This window comes from Heptranchias perlo, chromosome 28 (assembly GCF_035084215.1).
Source record: "Heptranchias perlo isolate sHepPer1 chromosome 28, sHepPer1.hap1, whole genome shotgun sequence".
Lineage (NCBI taxonomy): Eukaryota > Metazoa > Chordata > Chondrichthyes > Hexanchiformes > Hexanchidae > Heptranchias > Heptranchias perlo.
The window spans coordinates 31,198,766-31,217,173 of NC_090352.1; the positions used below are offsets into that span (position 1 = coordinate 31,198,766).

At 38.0% G+C, this 18,408-nt stretch overlaps 2 protein-coding genes across 6 annotated transcripts in view; one reads left to right on the forward strand and one right to left on the reverse strand.

Annotated features, from left to right (window-relative positions):
- The window catches only part of LOC137345007 (LHFPL tetraspan subfamily member 7 protein), a 221,340-nt gene extending 210,028 nt beyond the window's left edge, over window positions 1-11,312 (forward strand). The window contains exon 3 of the mRNA XM_068008340.1: window positions 3,890-11,312. Within this exon, the coding sequence (XP_067864441.1) occupies window positions 3,890-4,116 (227 nt within the window). The 3' untranslated portion in view covers window positions 4,117-11,312. The remainder of the gene's footprint in view (window positions 1-3,889) is intronic.
- Window positions 11,313-17,157: 5,845 nt separating this feature from the next.
- LOC137345008 (spermatogenesis-associated protein 22) overlaps window positions 17,158-18,408 on the reverse strand; it is a 41,453-nt gene continuing 40,202 nt past the window's right edge. For 4 of the 5 annotated variants that reach the window (XM_068008342.1, XM_068008344.1, XM_068008341.1 and 1 more), the window contains one exon: window positions 17,158-18,191. In XM_068008342.1, the coding sequence (XP_067864443.1) occupies window positions 18,000-18,191 (192 nt within the window). In that variant the 3' untranslated portion in view covers window positions 17,158-17,999. The remainder of the gene's footprint in view (window positions 18,192-18,408) is intronic. The other variant, XR_010968531.1, reaches the window with a different exon arrangement.

Genomic DNA, 18,408 nt, shown 5'->3' on the forward strand with positions numbered 1-18,408 from the left:
TAAGCACCTATTATTGGAGTATAGTCAGGTGCTGTAATGTAGGGAAATTCAGCATTTTCTGCAGAACATAGTCCCACAAAGAGTAATGAGATAAATTACCAGATAAACTGTTTTACTGATGTTTGTTGAGACATAAATATTGGCCAAGACACCAGAACTCCCTTGCTTTTCTTTGAATAGTGCCATGGGCAGTCAGGGCCTCGGTTTAACATCACATCCAAAAGACGGCACACCTCTGACAGTGCCTCAGTACCGCTTTGGAGTGTCAGCCTAGATTATGTGAGGAAATCTCTGAAGTTGGCCTTGAAGCCACCATCTTCTGCCTCAGAGGTGAGGTTGCTACCACTGAGCCAAGGCAGACACCAGAGCCGCTGAAGATATCCATGGTTGGCTGCTGGTCATTTCAACTGGAGTCTAGCCCACACACACAAAGAAAATATGTATGTGATTTTTCTCTTTAAAATACACATTTTCCATGGGCATCCATTGATTTTGAACTGTACTGTGTTGATTCCAGTTGATTTTTCTTTGACAAATAAAATCCACAGATTAAGTACTTGAATCCTACAGGCACCCACGGGACATATCATTTCAGTTCAGATACTCATCCCTCATCACAGATCAGAGTTTCTGGAACCTCTTCTCAGCTTATTCACTGAAAAAACATGAATCATTCAAGCAACTTTGAAAATTCAATGATGCAATGTTCCAATCTGCTATTCATCGACTCTGCAAGTGCCTTGATTACATCTCCATTACTGCAAATAATAAATCCTTTTTTATAAAAATAACTGTAATCTCCGGTAATACTTACCTGTACCAATACAACACTTGGATGTCTTTGTGCCACTTTTATTAACCACGTAGACATCGCTCATGTCAGCTGCACAGAAGGCAGCTCAGGTAGTAAACGTCACGCACCATTGGAGATGTTCTCTATTGTCACTTTTACACATTTGGATGGAGGAGAAACGCTAAATTAGACAAAGATTTTTGGGCATGAGGTGCAACAGATGACATTAGGGTGTATGGTTCTTCTGGGAGCAACTCGACCCCTTCCTTATAAATAGCTGTTGTGATGTTACTGTTATTATGAGCACATTTTCAGGAAAAAATATTTAATCATTTAGAGAACAATAACCGAAGCCCGAGTTCCCAGACAGGATTTATATAGACAGTCATCTAGGGTTGCCAACCCTCCAGGAAAGATTAATGTAGTAAAATGTCCAAAAGCGCTTCACAGTAGCGTTAGCAAACAAAATTTGACACCAAGCCACGAGGTGATATTGGGACAGGTGGCTTGGTCAAAGAGGTGGGTTTTAAGGAGCGTCTTAAAAAGGAGGAGAGAGGTGGAGAGGTTTAGGGAGGGAATTCCAGAGCTTAGGGCCTAAGCTGCTGAAGGCACAGTCGCCAATGATGGGGCGAAGAAAACCTCTTGTGAAGTGGGCATAGCAAAGACAGGACTCCTCTGACGCACCCAGGTACAGATCGCAGAGCAGTGATGGATGTGACCAAAACTCCTCAGAAGTCATTGCATCAATTCATTATTACCCATCATGAACTCCTCTACCTCACCTCAATTATGGAGCATATCTGATGCCCCAAAGGAATACTCATCCTTTTTAGGGTGTGATGTCAAAGCCAGCAGTAACCAAGAATAATGGAGAAAAAGTATTGGCGGGGAGAGAAAAAACCCGAAATGCAAAATTTGGGGGGGGGGGGCGGTGGTGACCCAGCAAAACAAACCAACGCACAGAGTGAAATACAGCCAGAGATTCAGGATATGCAAAAAAAAAAATGAAAACTTGCCTTCTTGCTTTAAGAGGCCTGCTTCAGCAGGCAAACCTTCCAGAACGCACTTGCACCGAGTTTTTAAATGAGCAAGCCTCAACCAAACACATAAGGGCAGAGTTTGGTTCTTTTGCTGTCTAGTCGTTAAGAAACACCTAGGCAGAGCACAGAAAGGAAAATCTGGTGGGGAAGATTGGGCTCCCTAACAGGACTCGCCGCCTCTTCATCCCATTAATTTCAATGGAAGAAAATTCCAGCAGGTTCTGTTACCTGTGTACCAGGGAGGTAAAGGCAAAAAAATCTTTACCTGGGGGCAGCAATTTCAGACTAACAGGAGAGCCAGTGAGCCCCAAGAAACCCCACTATCAACATCTCAGTGCAGTGCAATAAACTGGGTATGGTCATTCCACCAACATCTCTCTCCCCGCTTCTCTACCTTCCAAAAAAAAAGACTTCACTACTGTAAAAATGCTGTAGCCTGTCCAAGAAATTACCCGGCTCCGACAGGAAGGTTCAGGCATCAGAAAGCACTCGGACTTGAATCCAATTAAGAAGCTGCCTTCCAAGGCTTTCAAAAGTATATATTTTTTTTCCTACTGCTGTCCTCGTCTGCCAACTATACACTTTGGCAAACACTGTTTTCTCGGGATTAATAGGGTATTGCTTACTTGTAGATTCTGCTGACTGGTTAGATGGCTCTGAACTATTATTTAATAAAAGGTTATGATCTGCTTTTAGCTAACTGTGCAATTGCAGATTGAAACACTCCTGGATTGTTCAGCTCCATCACTATAAGTGGTACTGAAGTGCTTTTATTGTTCATCTTTCTATGTGGCCTCTATGACATAGAAGTATCCCAAACAAAAGCACACAGTTAAGTGCATCTGTGGCTATGTGCGTGGGAAGCATAAATTTAACTATTTACGTTTCAAGCAGTTCTTAATAGTTTATTACTAGGGCAGCCTAGTAACTCAGGGAGTAGAGCATTCAGCTCCAATCTATTGATTCTGGAGTTCAATCACAACCCGGATAAACTTGCTACCACTCATTGCGTTTTGCCAGCTTGAGGCCACTATAGTACTTTGGGCAATAGCTGCCAGATCAATTCTGCCCCATTAAAAGCCTTGCTGTCAGCTCATCGCCAGTAACTAGCATGAACACCGGATAAGGAGGAGCAGGTGCCACAGACGATCCTGCCTTTCTGCAGAGGGAATTGGAGTGGTCAGTGGCAAGACCGCAGAGCTTAAATATGGAGGGAAATGGATTAACAATAATAAAGTCAAACTATAGTTATCCTCTTACAGGCAGTGAGTGGTCATATCGTCAAGGATGAGCCCAATTCATAAGTGATTTTTTAAAAATCCCATTGGTGAGACACGGGTGGAAACGTGAATAATTCCCAAATTAAAAAGTTCGGTGTAAACACAATTAACCTGTTGAATCTGGACTCCCCCTACCCCCTTTAGAATCTAGAATAAGTCCTCAGTTCCAAAGTTATTGGTCTCGCTCTACTCAGGGCAGCTGGTAAGTAGGCAACATCCTCCTTCATATCTTCTGACATTACTGTGTGCATGAGCAGCATCAGTTATTCTTTCATGTGAAAAGGCGAGAGATGTTTGTGAGGTTGAGGAAAAGGACACCAAATAGCATGGCTGAGAATGGATAAGATGTGCCAAATGGAGTTTTAAAAACACCCGCACATGCAAAGTAAAATGTACAAATATGTTATCAATAATTAATAAAACTGCAACTTTTGCCTTTTTTTTAAAAATGTGCACTACTACAGATTTGCTAAGCATCATTTATGAGAAGTACACCCGCTCATTTTGGTAAGAACGTGTAATTTATATCATTTGTTACTTAAAAATAAACAGAGCTTGGTATTTCTAATGGGGTTTGCTCCCTGCATCACTCATGCTAATTTAAAATGTCATTCCTAGCATTCCCTAATGTTGAGAACTCTTGTGCATCATATTATTTATTACTGAAACCAGTCCAGAAATGTACAATGAAATTCTTATTTCCTGTAGAGAAGAATGCAGCACAAATGAGAATATTTAAGCACCTAAATTAATATATTCTTGTTTTTCCTTTGCAGTGTTTATCATGGCATCTGGACTTCTGGTCTACCCCTTTGGACTGAACTCTCCCCTTGTGCAGAAATATTGTGGAAATTCCAGCATCTATCATGCGGCAGATTGTCAGATTGGATGGGGCTATATGCTAGCCATTGTTGGAGTCATGCTTGCAGTCTTTCTGCCTTTCTTCTCCAAATATGCACCTAAAGAATCCAGTTCACCGACTCCAATACCTACAATCTTGTAGTACTTGTTACCAAGAAGGGACAAATGTACCACTGTTAAAAAAAAATCCTGCTTTTACACTTTCAGAAATGAACAGAAGATATGAAAGCACTTCTTTAAGCTATGAAACAACTAAAACAAGGTCAATTTGATTTAAGTGACCCAAAGTGCATTACATGAAAAGTCTTCCTGATTTCCTCAAAATACACAGCAAGCTGCCAACGTTAGCAATTTATGTAATAACGCTAAAAGGAAATCAGTTTCAAGAAAGTAATATGTCCTGTGAGCAGTATCGCTGTTACACTAATTATAACTTAACCTGAAGCAAATATCTTAATTTCAGACAATTCGTCCCATCGCCCAGATTGGCTGTAGTTTCCAGGAAACTACTAGGTTGGGTAACAGTCAGATGTAAGAGGGTTCAATTTGTTTAAGAATTTCAATTATTGTGAACAAAACAACAGGAATTGGTTCAGTGAAGAATCACAGTTACAGAATGACAACATGGTGTGTACCAATTCATAAGAAGGCAACTGAGGCTCATGCCATTCATTGCAGCCTTGAGACAAAGAACTGCAAACAGATTATAAAATTCACAGCAATTCTGTGATTATAGGGTTCCTTTTTCAAAAATATTCTTCGGTTCAATGCCTGCGGACGTCAGAACAAACTTTTAATTAGTGTACAGGACTGTCAGGAAACATTTAGAAATGTACTCTTTTCAAGATCAAAATTACAAATGGACCTTCATTCAGCAGGCAACTAGAGCATGCTGAAGATCGCAGATAACTCCAGTTTTAAAAGCAAAGCTTGTCAAATAACTGGAGATCTTGCCTTACTTCATAGCGCAAGATCAGCATTTCAGTGATGGACCTCACACTGAGACTTTATCAAACATTAGTAGATGGACTTATAAAAAGGAACAGAAAGGATTGCATATACAAGTTCTTCTGACCAAGGTTTAAAGATCAAAAATAGTGCTGAGTACGTTCTCAAAGGGCCTGCACACTATTAAAATCTTTGAATGCATTTCACACTCATGCAGTCCTATCCACTAATGGCTTTATGATCAATCCAGTATGTTTAACTTTTAAATAGAGAACCTCAAAATCAGCTGTCTGACCTCCATGTCAGTATAAAACACATCAGAATATGCAGTATAGCCATAATCAAACAAATTCAGAATGAACATCTGGATAAATACAATTTGCTCCATATGGTTTTAACCTTCATCAGTTATTACTTAATACAGTGGTGCCCTTTTAACATGCAATGAAATTGTTTCTTTATTAACTCATTCACTCCACACAGCCATTGCATTGCCACTTACTGTGACCCACATCCATTCTGCACAACCTCCAGCAATGATTGCATCCATCTTGCTAGGGTCCAGGAACTGCAGTGGAAATATTGCCAAATTGGAATTAGCCACTGAACTGAGATTTTTTTTCCCCCCTATATGAATGCGTCAATCTATTACTTATATTCCAGTTTCATCCCCAAGTGTGAGATCTTCAGTTAGTGATATATTAACAATTTTTTTTTAAATTAAGTTGATTTTACACATAACATTTCCACAAAGAAAGCAATTACAAATCTTATTGCTAGTTTTAGATTTATCAGATTTCTTGCCTTTTCATTAACTTGTGGCAAAGCTATTTGCTTTATTATTTTTCATTTAAAATGATTATGTCTTACCTACTGAGATGTAGATCTTTAATTGTCAGAGGATTTGTAACACACTACAATCTATTTGTTGTACTATATTGTAACTCTTCACTAGATGTTGGTGCTCTATTCTTAAACCAAACAGTCTGAATGTTAAACTCAACACCACATGGTACTGGCCTAATCTTGAACCAAATAAGCACTAAACTACCCATTACATCTGTATTGATTCGAGCACTAATTAAATTGTCATCTTAAATTTGGAACAGGCATCCTCCATCTCACAGCTTCTTGTATCTTTAAAATGATCTATGAAAGCCTACAGCCTTTAATAACATCAACATGCAGCACCATAATAACAGGACACAAATTTACCAATAAAGCAGTAGCATAAAAGTGTCTTATTCTCATTACCACTGGCAATTCATACATTTTCACATACTTCCATATGCTAACTGATTGCATCGGATTTCTCACACCAGTAAGTGATTTAGCCAGTTTGACAGACAAATGATGTTAACAGCCTATTTAATGAGATTCACCTGGCTGGGCTCTTTCCATGTTTGCTTCACCAGGTTGGTTCCAGTAATTTGCAATTAAAATATCCAAAGACATGCAGTCCTCTCTGATAATATAATGAGGCAAATGTAATCCTTTAAATTTTATGTTCTGCGTTAGAATTTGGATTAGGACAGATTAAAAGAATAATTAGAAGCTTTTTGACTGCTGATAAAATATATTCAAACATGGTGATTAGGAGGGACTGCAAGTGCAGGCAACCTCATTAAAAGCTATGGGTATCTTCATTTGATTTCAGAGCGAGAGGCACCATCCAGAACATGAATTCAAAGTCCAAAAGAATATGTTCTTAGTACAGGATCAGTAGATATCAGGCGTAAATACATACTAGTAAATCCTAAAAGAATGTGCGACTGAGATTTCACTGTCCATCTTTTTAGGTATTGTGTATACAGCGGCCATATGGTCTCCCCCTACATTAATAAAATTCAATGCAGCTTCAGATCAATAGAAAGAAAAATTGGATCTGAATGGATCATCCTGATTTTGAAAGCAGTGACAATAAACTAAAGGTGTTGTACGATCATTTTGGTTTTTAATTTTGCTCTATTGTGTTTTCAGTCCATCGGGCAAAACAAATTCAGAGATGGAGCAATCATGACTTATTTCTTTGACAAAATGAAATGATCAATTATACCATTGTCCACTCAGCGACACAGAATTGTCAACTTAAGACACCATAGGGAAGATTTCCACTTTGTGCAGTAAAATCGCCAGCGCATTCTTTATAAATGCCTTTACATAATACGCATAAAAAAATCTCCCCCCCTATTTCTAGAATGTAGAGCTTCATTTGCTTGGCCTGCATTCAGGTCTCACTGTAGTCTGGCACTGGCCAGCTTGATTTAATAGTAATATACATATTTCCCCCACTTTTTAACATTTTCTCCTGCCCACTTAATGCCTGCTTCTTTAACCATAAACAGTGGGGCAGAAAACCATAGCAGCCCATCCCACAGTTATCAGCTTCACGTTCAACTGATTGGAGGCAATCGTACAACACTTGTTCTTTTTTCTCTAACATCTGTGCTCTCCTCTCCAACCAAACCAAGGTGAGATGTTCAGCTCTTGTCAGGCGCTTCAAGAAGAGGCTTAGCCAGAAGCTGACAAAATCATATGTGTGATTAACAGATCAGTGTAAGACTGTCCTGTGATTCAAGGCCATAACCACAGGGAGGTGAATTATACTGTTATGTTTAGTGCAACTCTTTTTAGATTCAATGAAAGAGTCCAACAATTTTCTTTCACAGCTGAAATTTATTATATATTTTATGTGAATGGAAAGCAAAATGTAACGAGTTTCTTATTGCTGGTATCTGCCAATTAAAGTGCAGAATGTTATCCAAAACCTTAAGGAACAACTGTATTCATGCATTTTCAACTATATGTAGGTAATGTGGAAGAAATAACTACAAACTGATTCTATTCTTCTGTCTTGCACCATGTTCTGATCGAACCAATTCGTGCCTTTTATTATCTAACAGCAAGAAACGTCAATAAACAAGATAACTGGGTTTTTGACTTAACAGTTCGTACAAAAGAAAGTTTTGTACATTGTGTACAAAAAGTATGTGTTCTATGTTTGGAATTCTGTTTAATTTTTTTCATTTTATTGTGTGAACTGATTTCTAAATGTTTTTTGATGTAAAAAGTGGCTGTTCGTTTTTCACAGAAAGTTCTGCAGGTGAACAATAGAGTGGTGGTCCAATACCAGCGTTTGTACTTCAAAAAGATTTGGGGGCATAGCGGATGAATATCTAATGATTATGGTGAACGTTACAAAGTATTCTTCACAACTACTCTGGCAATTGCTTTGAATCCCACAATGAGAGCATTTGGGACTTAACCAAATTGACTACTGAAGGCAAGTGACAAACAACCAAATGCCTTGTTCTAAAACCAACTAAGTTGGCAATATAAACAACGACTAAAGCTAATTGGTGGCTGTTTTAACAAGGTTTAGACTTGTTTAGTTCTATTACCAGTCTGTTATTCAGTGGCTATGAACCAAAACCAGATGTAGATCTCTTCTGACCATAAAAAAAGGCCTTGAAATTATGCTGCGCGAATATTAGCACACATACGAAATTCTTTTTCCATTATTTCACTAGAGGTGTAAACCCATTTAAAAATAAACAATTTAACACCATCCTTAAAATTGAAGACAAAGGAATTTTATATGAATGTGTGAAGCGTTGCACACTGATATTCGCGCATCATAATATCAAGGCCCAAGAGAATGTTGATTTTGAGAACAACTTTCTGTTGATGAAAGCTAACAGTTCAATAAAGCCAAAACGAACAGTTTTCACTGTGTGCCTGTATGTAAAACGGCTTCATATGCCGGTCACAAAATGCTCCAAATATTTAGCCTTGGCTACTATAAATAGTGATAATTTGTAAATCATTTTAACTTAATAGCTTAAATAAGGACAGCTAGTTACGTACAACTGGTGAAACATCAACTGGCTAATTTAAACCATATAAAACATTGAGCAAATTTATTAATTTTGCTACAACACTGTAGGATTAGTATATTAGGCACAATGTTTTTTTTTGCATTTACTTATTTATTTTACTGAAAATGAAGTAATCTCTTTCTTAGCTGATTTCTTCTCTTCCCCTTTCATGAGTTTCTCCCAAACCACATACCTTTCTCAGCTAAGAGGGTTGGTGAGTGATCTGCTGCTGGACCCCTGCCAATCCTGGTTACAAAATAGACATACATACATTGGAGATGGTGTGGAGATGAACAAGAGTGATCCTACGTGTAAAGGGGGATTAACTATGAAGAAAGATAACAGAAGCTCAAACCCTATAGTCCAGAGAGAAGATGCTTAGATAAAGTAAACCCAGAATACTACTTCAAATTAGGACAAGTTGGTATGACGATAAGACCTAAGTTTAAAGTTGTGAAAAGTAAATTAAAGAGTTATCAGGAACAATTTGTTTACACAAAGGATGATTAATGTCTAGAATAATCGCCAGGCTGGATAGCAGAGATGAAAAAAATGGGGATTGTCAAAATGTAGTTGGATGCTAGGATGTTAGTTTATTAGAGGGACACACTTCTGTGGGCAAATAGCCAGACTTTTCTCATGCTCTCAATGGCATTCTGATGTTGAGTGTGACATGCTATCTTGTTGCTCGACACGATCCATCACTTTTAACATTATCTCCCAATACTTTCAATGTAAAAGGCATTAAAGGTTGCCTTCACAAAGCATGATGTTAGAAACCCCATATGGCTCAGTGGGTAAATGCACTGCCTGATGTGACATGTTGAAGATATGTAATTATATATTTCTGCATTTATTTTTAAATGCAATAAAAAGTTAAAGTATGGCCTGACTTGTCACTTTAAATCCAAGCTACCTACCAGCACGCACACCCAGTTAGAATGCTAATGAAGTTTTTCTTTAAACTGATGTTAGTCAGCTCAACGGTTTGAAGTGTGATTTATGCATAGCATTGTTGATAGGATTTGAGATATGTAAGCATTTGGGGGCTGCTGCATCAGCAAACATGTGTCCCTGTTTGATTCCAGACAATACATGCTGAGCTATATATTTGTGTAAAATAATGGCAATAATATTGTACTTGACTAGTTGGGTGTAATATGTCGAAGGCAATATGCCAATTGGTCCTCTTTAGTGCACTGCATCTTTGCAACTTTCCTCCAGCGTATTGGTGGATTCTGGCCTCGAAGTTTAGCTTAAAACTGATTGACTGCAGCTAAGGAGATCATCTGGGATGTGCAATATTAAGTCATACAGAATGGGAAGTTCCAAGCTTTGATCCTTAGCTTGTGCTGAGGTGGGTGATCTCAGATAAAGTGATAATAGGGCCGCTGCAATTGGATTATTTGTGTTAGGAAGGGAAATAATCAGTCAAGGTTCCTGCTTCTGTTTACTATCTAGTGATCCTGCTTATCTAGTGGCCCAGCTGGAAAGTATGTTTATGTCAACAGATGATGGGGACAGAATTGAGCTCAGTTGTAATTGCCACCCCTCCCATGGTCAAGTAGACTGACAACTCATTATCAAGGCTAACAGAAGAAGAGTGGCTAATAGAGGGAGGCTGATGACTGTATTAGTATAGCCCAGCTGGGATCCCAGAGGAGAGAAGGGTGAAAACTGGGGGGACAAAAATGATGAGATTGGTTTTCAGCTATCAATACTGAACCAGTGTTACATATTATTCGTGTTTGAAACAAACGGTAGGTCATGTGGCAAAATGCGAAATACTGCATAACAATGTTCAATGTGTTAGCAACAACAGGTATTCATTTTGGAACAGTCACATTCTTGATTTCACTGTTACTTAATCATGTGCTTCAGTTCATGAAAATAAAACAGAATGCTAGACATGGTTTCAAAACAACCATATAAAAGGTTCATCTTCCACCGTCACTGATAATTGCAATGCAGAATGTTTCCCTTATTTTCTGCCCTGATATAGCTCTGATCATTCAGGCTGTACAAGATTTGTCTCAATCCTAATATAGCATAAATAATCTATTTATAACACACCCCAGCAAGCACTCCAACTGACAAACAAGCATGTAGATAAGAAAAATGTATCATATCCCAATGGAAATAAGATTTACATGTGATTCCTTTTCCCACTGTTTGGAATAGCATAAAAGGTTAACTAAATAAGCCTCTTCTGCAATGTAATTGCCTATAAAATAAAATGTTTCTGGTAAAACCACTCTATTATGGACCACTTTCTGGTGTTTGTTGTGAACTCGATTTTGTACAGTGATTTTGTTGTAAATAAATAAGCAAACTAATTGTTAGGATTTATTCAACATTCTAAATGTGTAATTTTTATGTTGGCGAGTACGCAATGAATTTTAAAGTACTTTACCAGGTCTGTTTATGTGTTTTAAGTTGACTTGTCTGCACCTTCCACAATGTTAATAAATTTATGTACCTTACTTGTTATTGAATAAAATTGTGTTTAACAAGCCGAAAAAAGTTTTCATTCATTTTATTAAATAACCAATTCTACTCAACAGGTAAATCCAGATAATTAATTTAAATCAGTGTTGTCCAATGTTAGCCACTAGCTACACGTGGCTAAATGGGAATTCAAATGTGGCGAATACATTCCTCATTAGTAAATAAAAAATGAGTAACAGGCACCATCATTGGGCATGTGATCTCAATACTTATATTCACAAGGCATATGCATGTGTACTTTAACCTTTATGTGCGTCTGTTGGTAAAATTGTAAGACGAAAAGCAGAGTGTGCAGGCGTTTTTTGATCATTGTGAGTACTGTACTTCCTTAGTTACTGAATGGTGATATATGCTTAATAAGTAAATATATACATGTTGAGTACATTTACCTGTATTGTGTGTGTACGTAAGATGTTTTCTACTAAAATTAGTGCATGTGGCTAAAACAGTGTCATCATAGCCACACCTGTGATTAGTCAGCAATTTTTATGGCCAACACTCATTTAAATCAAATCACAAAAATAGAACAAGGGACCATAGGTTCAAACTAATAAAGGAAAAAACTTGCATTTATGAAGTGAGCATTACATCCTTAGCACATCTCAAAGCACTTTTCAGTCAATTAATTACTTTTAAAGTGTTGTCACAGTTGTTATGTAGCAAACACAGCAGCCAATTTGCCCACAGCAATGCAATTAAAAAAAAAACAGTTTTGGTGATGTTGGTTTAGGGATAAATTTTGGCAAGGACATTTCCTCTGCTCTTTAAATAGTGCCATGAGATATTTTAGGCCCATCAGAACAAGAATGTCAGATTTTTTTTTCAGATGATGCGGCACACCCTTAGTACTGCACTGAAGTGTCAGTTTAGATTATATGCTCAAATTCTGGAGTGGGACTTGACAGCACCACCATTAAGCAAAACTGACACCTGAGGCAAATTTAAAAGAATTGGTATCAAGTAGCTCTTTGCAGAAACAATAGGAACATAGGAACAGGAGTAGGCCATTCAGCCCCTCGAGCCTGCTGTGCCTTTCAATTAGCAAATCTGTAGCTTAACTCCATCTACCCGCCTTGGTTCCATTACCTTAATACCCTTGCCTAATAAAAATCTATCAATCTCAGTTTTGAAGCTTTCAATTGACCTAGTCACAACAGCTTTTGGGGGGAGTTGCAGATTTTCACTACCCTTTTGTGTGAAGAAGTGCTTCCTGACATCACCCCTGAACAGCCTAACTCTAATTTTTAAAAGTTATGTCCCCTTGTTCTAGACTCCCCCACCAGAAGAAATAGTTTATCTCTATCTACCCTATCATCTCCTTTATTCATCTTAAACACCTCAATTAGATCCCCCTTAATCTTCTATTCTGAAGGAAATACAAGCCTATTCCATGCAACCTGTCCTCATAATTTAACTTTTTTCCCCAGTGTAATTGGTGAATCTGCACTGCACCCCTTACAAGGCCAATATATCCTTCTTGAGGTGCGGTGCCCAGTGATTAGCGCTTGGAATGGGCTCCCAGAGAGAGTAATGGAGGTGAGAACCATGGAATCATTGGAGAACCAATTGGATGCTGTGATTGGAGGACTTCAGGCTCATTCTGGATGGATAAAATAACGTGGGCCAAATGGCCTTCCTCATCTGTAATCATCTTGTGATTGAGTATACAGGATTTCTTTTGCGGGGTAGGTGCTAACTGAATGCTAATTTAATTTGGTTTCTACACTACTTCCTTATAACGCTATTTCTCCCACATCCCCAGATTGGCAGGTAGAGTACTGTAGTGTAGTAGTTATGGTACTGAACTAGCAACCCAAGGTTGTGAGTTCAAATTTCACCATGGCACGTTGTGAAGTTGAATTTGATAAATCTGGTTATTTGTGGGTTAGCAACTGAAAAAAAAGAACGATCTATACATGACTTTTACATGAATATAGGACAGTTAAAAGAAAAAAAATTGAAATTCCATTTACAGTAAATCTGGAACATTACTTCAAATTAAACCATGACAGTATAAAGAGACACAGATGTATTAATGGCAAATTTACGACTGATCTTAGTTCATCCAACCTGGAAGATCCTATATTCCACTACCCTACCCTACCCAGTAGTCCATCCATTGTATTGAAGTTTGAACCTGTGTCCCTTGTCCTACAGTCACTTTTTTTTTTAAGTGTAGTCGCAGTTGTAATATAAGGGAAACACACAGCCAGTTTGCATTCTGCAAGGTCCCACAACCAGCAATGAAATAAATGGCCAGATAATGTTTTTTTTTAAAAATGATGTTGAAGGATAAATATTGGACACTGGGAAAACCTGCTGCTCTTTGAATAGTGCAATGGTATCTTTTACATCCACCTGAAAGCAGACATCTGTTTGACATCTTAACTAAAAGGCGACACTTCCCAGTGTAGCACTTCCTCAGTACTGCACAGTAGTTAGTGTCAGCCTAGATTATGCGCTCAAATCACTAGAGTTGGGCTTGAACCCATGACCTTCTAATTCAGAGGCAAGAGTTCTACATCTGAGCCAAAGCTGACCTGTAATATCTTAAATATATCACTATAAAATCATCACCTGGTTGCCTCTTTTCAAGAATGCAAGGCCTAAGTTTTCCAGTCTTTCTTCTCTGGCTCTTCTGCATTGCATCCAGTGCTCGAATGTCTCTCGTTTCTTGGCGACCAGAACTGGATATAATATTCAAGGTCAGTCTGACCAGATGAGTACTCATTGTTTTCTCCCCTTCAGCCAATTTCTCATCCAGTCCCAAGATTTACCCTGAATATATCCACTATTTTGAGTTTAATTAATAGTCTTTTTTGTGGAACTTTGCCAAAAGGCTTTTGGAAGTCAAGGTACATCACATCACAGAGCTTTCCACAAGCTACTTAGGCTGTCACTTCCTCAAAGTCAAGAAAATTGCAGGATCTTCCACTTCTGAATCCATGTTTACTACTGTCATTATTGTATCTTATTTTTTCCCCAATAATTGATTCCATTGTTTTCCGAGGTACAGAAGTAAAAGGGGTGGAGTTACGGTGTTAGTGAAGGATTCTATTGCAGCACTAGAACATAAGGATGGCCTAGAAGGCAGCGTTAAGATAGAATCCATATCGATAGTTAAAAAATAGGAAGCTAAATGTGACAATTCAAAAAAGGGGTGTGAGATTGGAATAAGGCAAAGTTCAGTGAGATAAGAAGGGAGCTAGAGCAAATTAACTGGGCAGAAAAGTTAGAAAACAGGTCAGTGGCTAAGCATTGGGAAATTTTCAAATATGAGATGGATGAATATATTCATAACAGGTAATGTGGGGGTGCATCAAAAATTAGTTCTTTGGATAAATAGAGATGAAAAATGAACTGGAACTTTCTTCTCAGTACATATAATTTGGACTTGGGTATTGGGAGCACAATCTCAAAATTTGCTGTTAACACAAGAACAGGCAACTTGGCAAACAGCAAAGAGAAAGAACATTAAAGCCATAGACGGCATACAGTGTCGACTGACCAGGGCGATGCCAGGGATGGGAAAGTATAGTTATGAGATTTGAAATACTTAGAACTATTTCTATTGGAACAGAGAAAGCCAAGATGCGATTTAATCGAGGTTTTTAAATTATGATGGAATTTGAGCGAATAAAGACAATTTGATCTGGTAGGGAGTCTGTGATGACCAGTCATCAATTTAAAATTGACACAGAGTGAGGAGACAGATTAGGAAAAACTTCTTTACACAGAGAGTTGTTGGAGCATGGAATGCTTTGACACAGGGATTGGTTGATGCAGAGACCATTGCATCTTTTAAGGAAAAATTGGATAAATATTTGATGCAGAGGAAGATACGGGCCAATCAGGATCGAGCAGGGCAATGGGATTAGCTTTGGATTGCTCTAGCGAAGAGATAAGGGCCCAATGGGCCAAATTGCCTCCTTTTTTGGTTCTATAGGTTCAGTTGTGACCAAAACACGATGATGTTAACAAAATACCTTTCTCACCCTCACTATTTGCAGTTAATTAATAATCTACCCTGACAAAATCCCCATTACAATAGGGAATACAAGGTGGGAACCTGTGATTCTGAAAAAAAATCAAGTGCAACCAATCTCATAACTCAAGGATGCCACAAGCAAAAGTCAATTATGTCAATCAAAACACGAGTTGTTTATTTTTAGTAAACCACCAATCCCCAATGTCTATTTTGTTTTTACAACTGGGTTTGATTTTAAAAATTCCTGTCAATTTAAATTAATTTACTTATTTAGTTTGCAACCATTTCAGGCAGATTCACCAGTGCAGATGTAGAGGGGCAGTGAAGTGACACACACAATCACATCACATGAAATGACCCAAAAATGGCAATTAATCTGGCAGATAATAATGTACGCTCGCTAAAAAGTGAGGCTTTTTAAGCAAAAGCATCTTAAAATAAATCAAACGAATAGTGAGCGTGGCTGGTTTACTATAAAATAATCCACTGTCAATGATTTGTAAGAAAATACCGATGATACCTCGCTGGAGAAATGAACTGCTGAACACCAGGCTCTAGTCTATAAATCCCACATGTTGTGTAATTATAAAGAAACCATTACTTAGAATCATGTAACCAAGGCTCTATTGTTAGAAATGTGTATAATCACATCTCATTACCAGAAACTTGTGCCTCATTTAAACTGAGTTGTAATCTGGATTTAACATTCAAACATGTTGCGTCTCATTTCATGGAACTGTCCCATTTATATTGCAAGACAGTTCCGTGAACCAAAGGCACCAGTAGATGCCTTCCCATGTTTTTACCACTCCAGCTCTCCCACATAGTAGTTTTTCCTAAAAACCACCATTGCTGTTCCTACTACCAGCAAGCTAAATTTTACAATAAAACACTTTTTAAAAAATGAAACCTGGAAATAGTAACGATGTAGATTTGGTGGGAAGCTCACTTCATATTGGCAGGGACCATATGCCACCAAATCAGTTCTTGGTCGAAATCGATCACCTCTCTTAGGGGATTTAGTTGACCCAGATGTTCATTAAAAAATAAGCAGCTTGGGGCGCTTATTGTGGCAAAGAGAAACCACGACTTCTTTCGCCACTACAAATGCCCCGAGGGGCTTGTTTCCAGACCCTTTCTAATTCCTTCTTTAATTTAATTCCTCTCCCAGTTTAGCTCCATGGCTACAGCCCACTGCAACTGATGACTAGAAGGCATGTAACACCAGCCTGGGGCAAAAGTGGTCCCCAGTGTCCCCCACCCCACTTCTTGTGAAAAGCGCATGATCTCGAGCAGATGCCTCCCCCAGTCACCCTGCCAAGATTGGATGCTCACCACATAAGAAATAGTAACCATAATCTTGAGTTGTACCGCTTGTGATAAAGCACACTGATATTTGCAAACCACCAGGCGAACCTCCTTTCCCAATTTTAGTGATGCTTCATCTAAGATTACAGAAGACATTTAATATAATTATTTTTCTCTCCATCCATCCAAAAATTTTGAAGCTTAAAATGTCACCATTCTTGATCCCTGCTACCCTCAAAGTTCATCATTCCTTGACTGAGTTCCCACACCTCTACGAGTGTCAATTTTGTAACACCCAGATTTACAAAACTGGTGCAATTTAGCTCCCCTCCTGGTTTCCCCTTCTTCCTTGATGTCCCCCTCAAACATCCCAACTGAATTTGTGAGCTTCCATATGGCAACAGTTGCTTCTTATCCTAGCACAAAACAGCTCAATGTGAAATTTCAGGGTTCACAAAAAACCTTTCCAATATTATAAATCTTGGATTTAAAATTATTAGTTTATAGCTCTGATGGGAATTTTGTTATAACAGAGTAATAAGCTCAACAAATGCAGTGGCAAAGTAGGCTTTAATGAAAACAATTTAAAATGTATTAAGCTGTGGCACAATGTGCAGAATTTGTTATTGATTTTTATGGGATAATATATACTGAACATAGAATTTCCTTGCAATCAACTGCTGATTACTTCTCATTAACCTTGCAATAACGATGTCACAATCATTAATCCTCTTATGTGAACATCATTACGCATCAGATATGGAGCTCACTGACAGCCAGTGTCTGCAACAACACAAGAAATGAACAACTTTTCAAAATCCCTGCATAAAATTGAAACAGTACATATTACATAGGTGTAATACAATTTCAGAGTTTAGATGACAGTTCTTGCATTTTATAGCCTCATCTGAACCTCTTCATTGGGGTGCCTCCTTTCAATCAATAGGATAAAAATTTCCCTTAAGTATAGCAACAAGGGAGGACTTCAAAGAACCGGTGCTAAACAAAAAAAAATTATGATTAGTAACAGGTTTGTGTATGAGTTAGATGAATGGATGTGCACAAAAGGCACCACAGTTTAGCATTGAGAATCCTAGAGTTTTTAAAAGGAACTCTATAATGGAATCCTTATACCCTAACAAGCATTTACAATTTGTTGAAAGCATATTGTTGCTGCATGCATAAATTACATTTTAAAACAAAAGGTTTAAAGGTTGTCAACATTTGTTGATTCACTAAACATATTTATCTAACCTATAGTTGTAATTTTAAAATTAAAGATTTTCAAACAGCATTAAATTCATATTGCAAGCTACAATTTTAGTGCCCTTTTCTTTCAGCCTCCTACATAACAAAAACAAATGGCAAATTTTGATATTGGTTATGAAGAAGAATTCAGACTTCACTTAGTGCCTTAACAAACTGTGTCATCTCAGCATCTGCTACTCTGACAAATTCAGCAAAGGTTTTCTGTTCCACAGTCGAGGCAGGCCTGACAGAGACACATTTTAAAAGATTTCTTCTCTTGTCATAGGTCCCCATGCATCTGTGTACCTGTCCTCTGATCAGCCTCGGAAGGTCACGGTCCTGTTGGAAACAGCAAATACAAGACTTGACATATCAACTAGCACATAAGCATTCAATGGGAAAAATTTCAAAATGCTTGGTATGCTACAAATCTTACCAGCACTAGATGTTAATATAATAGCTACAGTGGCCATATGCAAAATAGAAACAACTGCCAAGTACTGTAATACAGTCATTAGAACCCAAGCTACCATTAAGTAAAATTTAGACTCAGTTT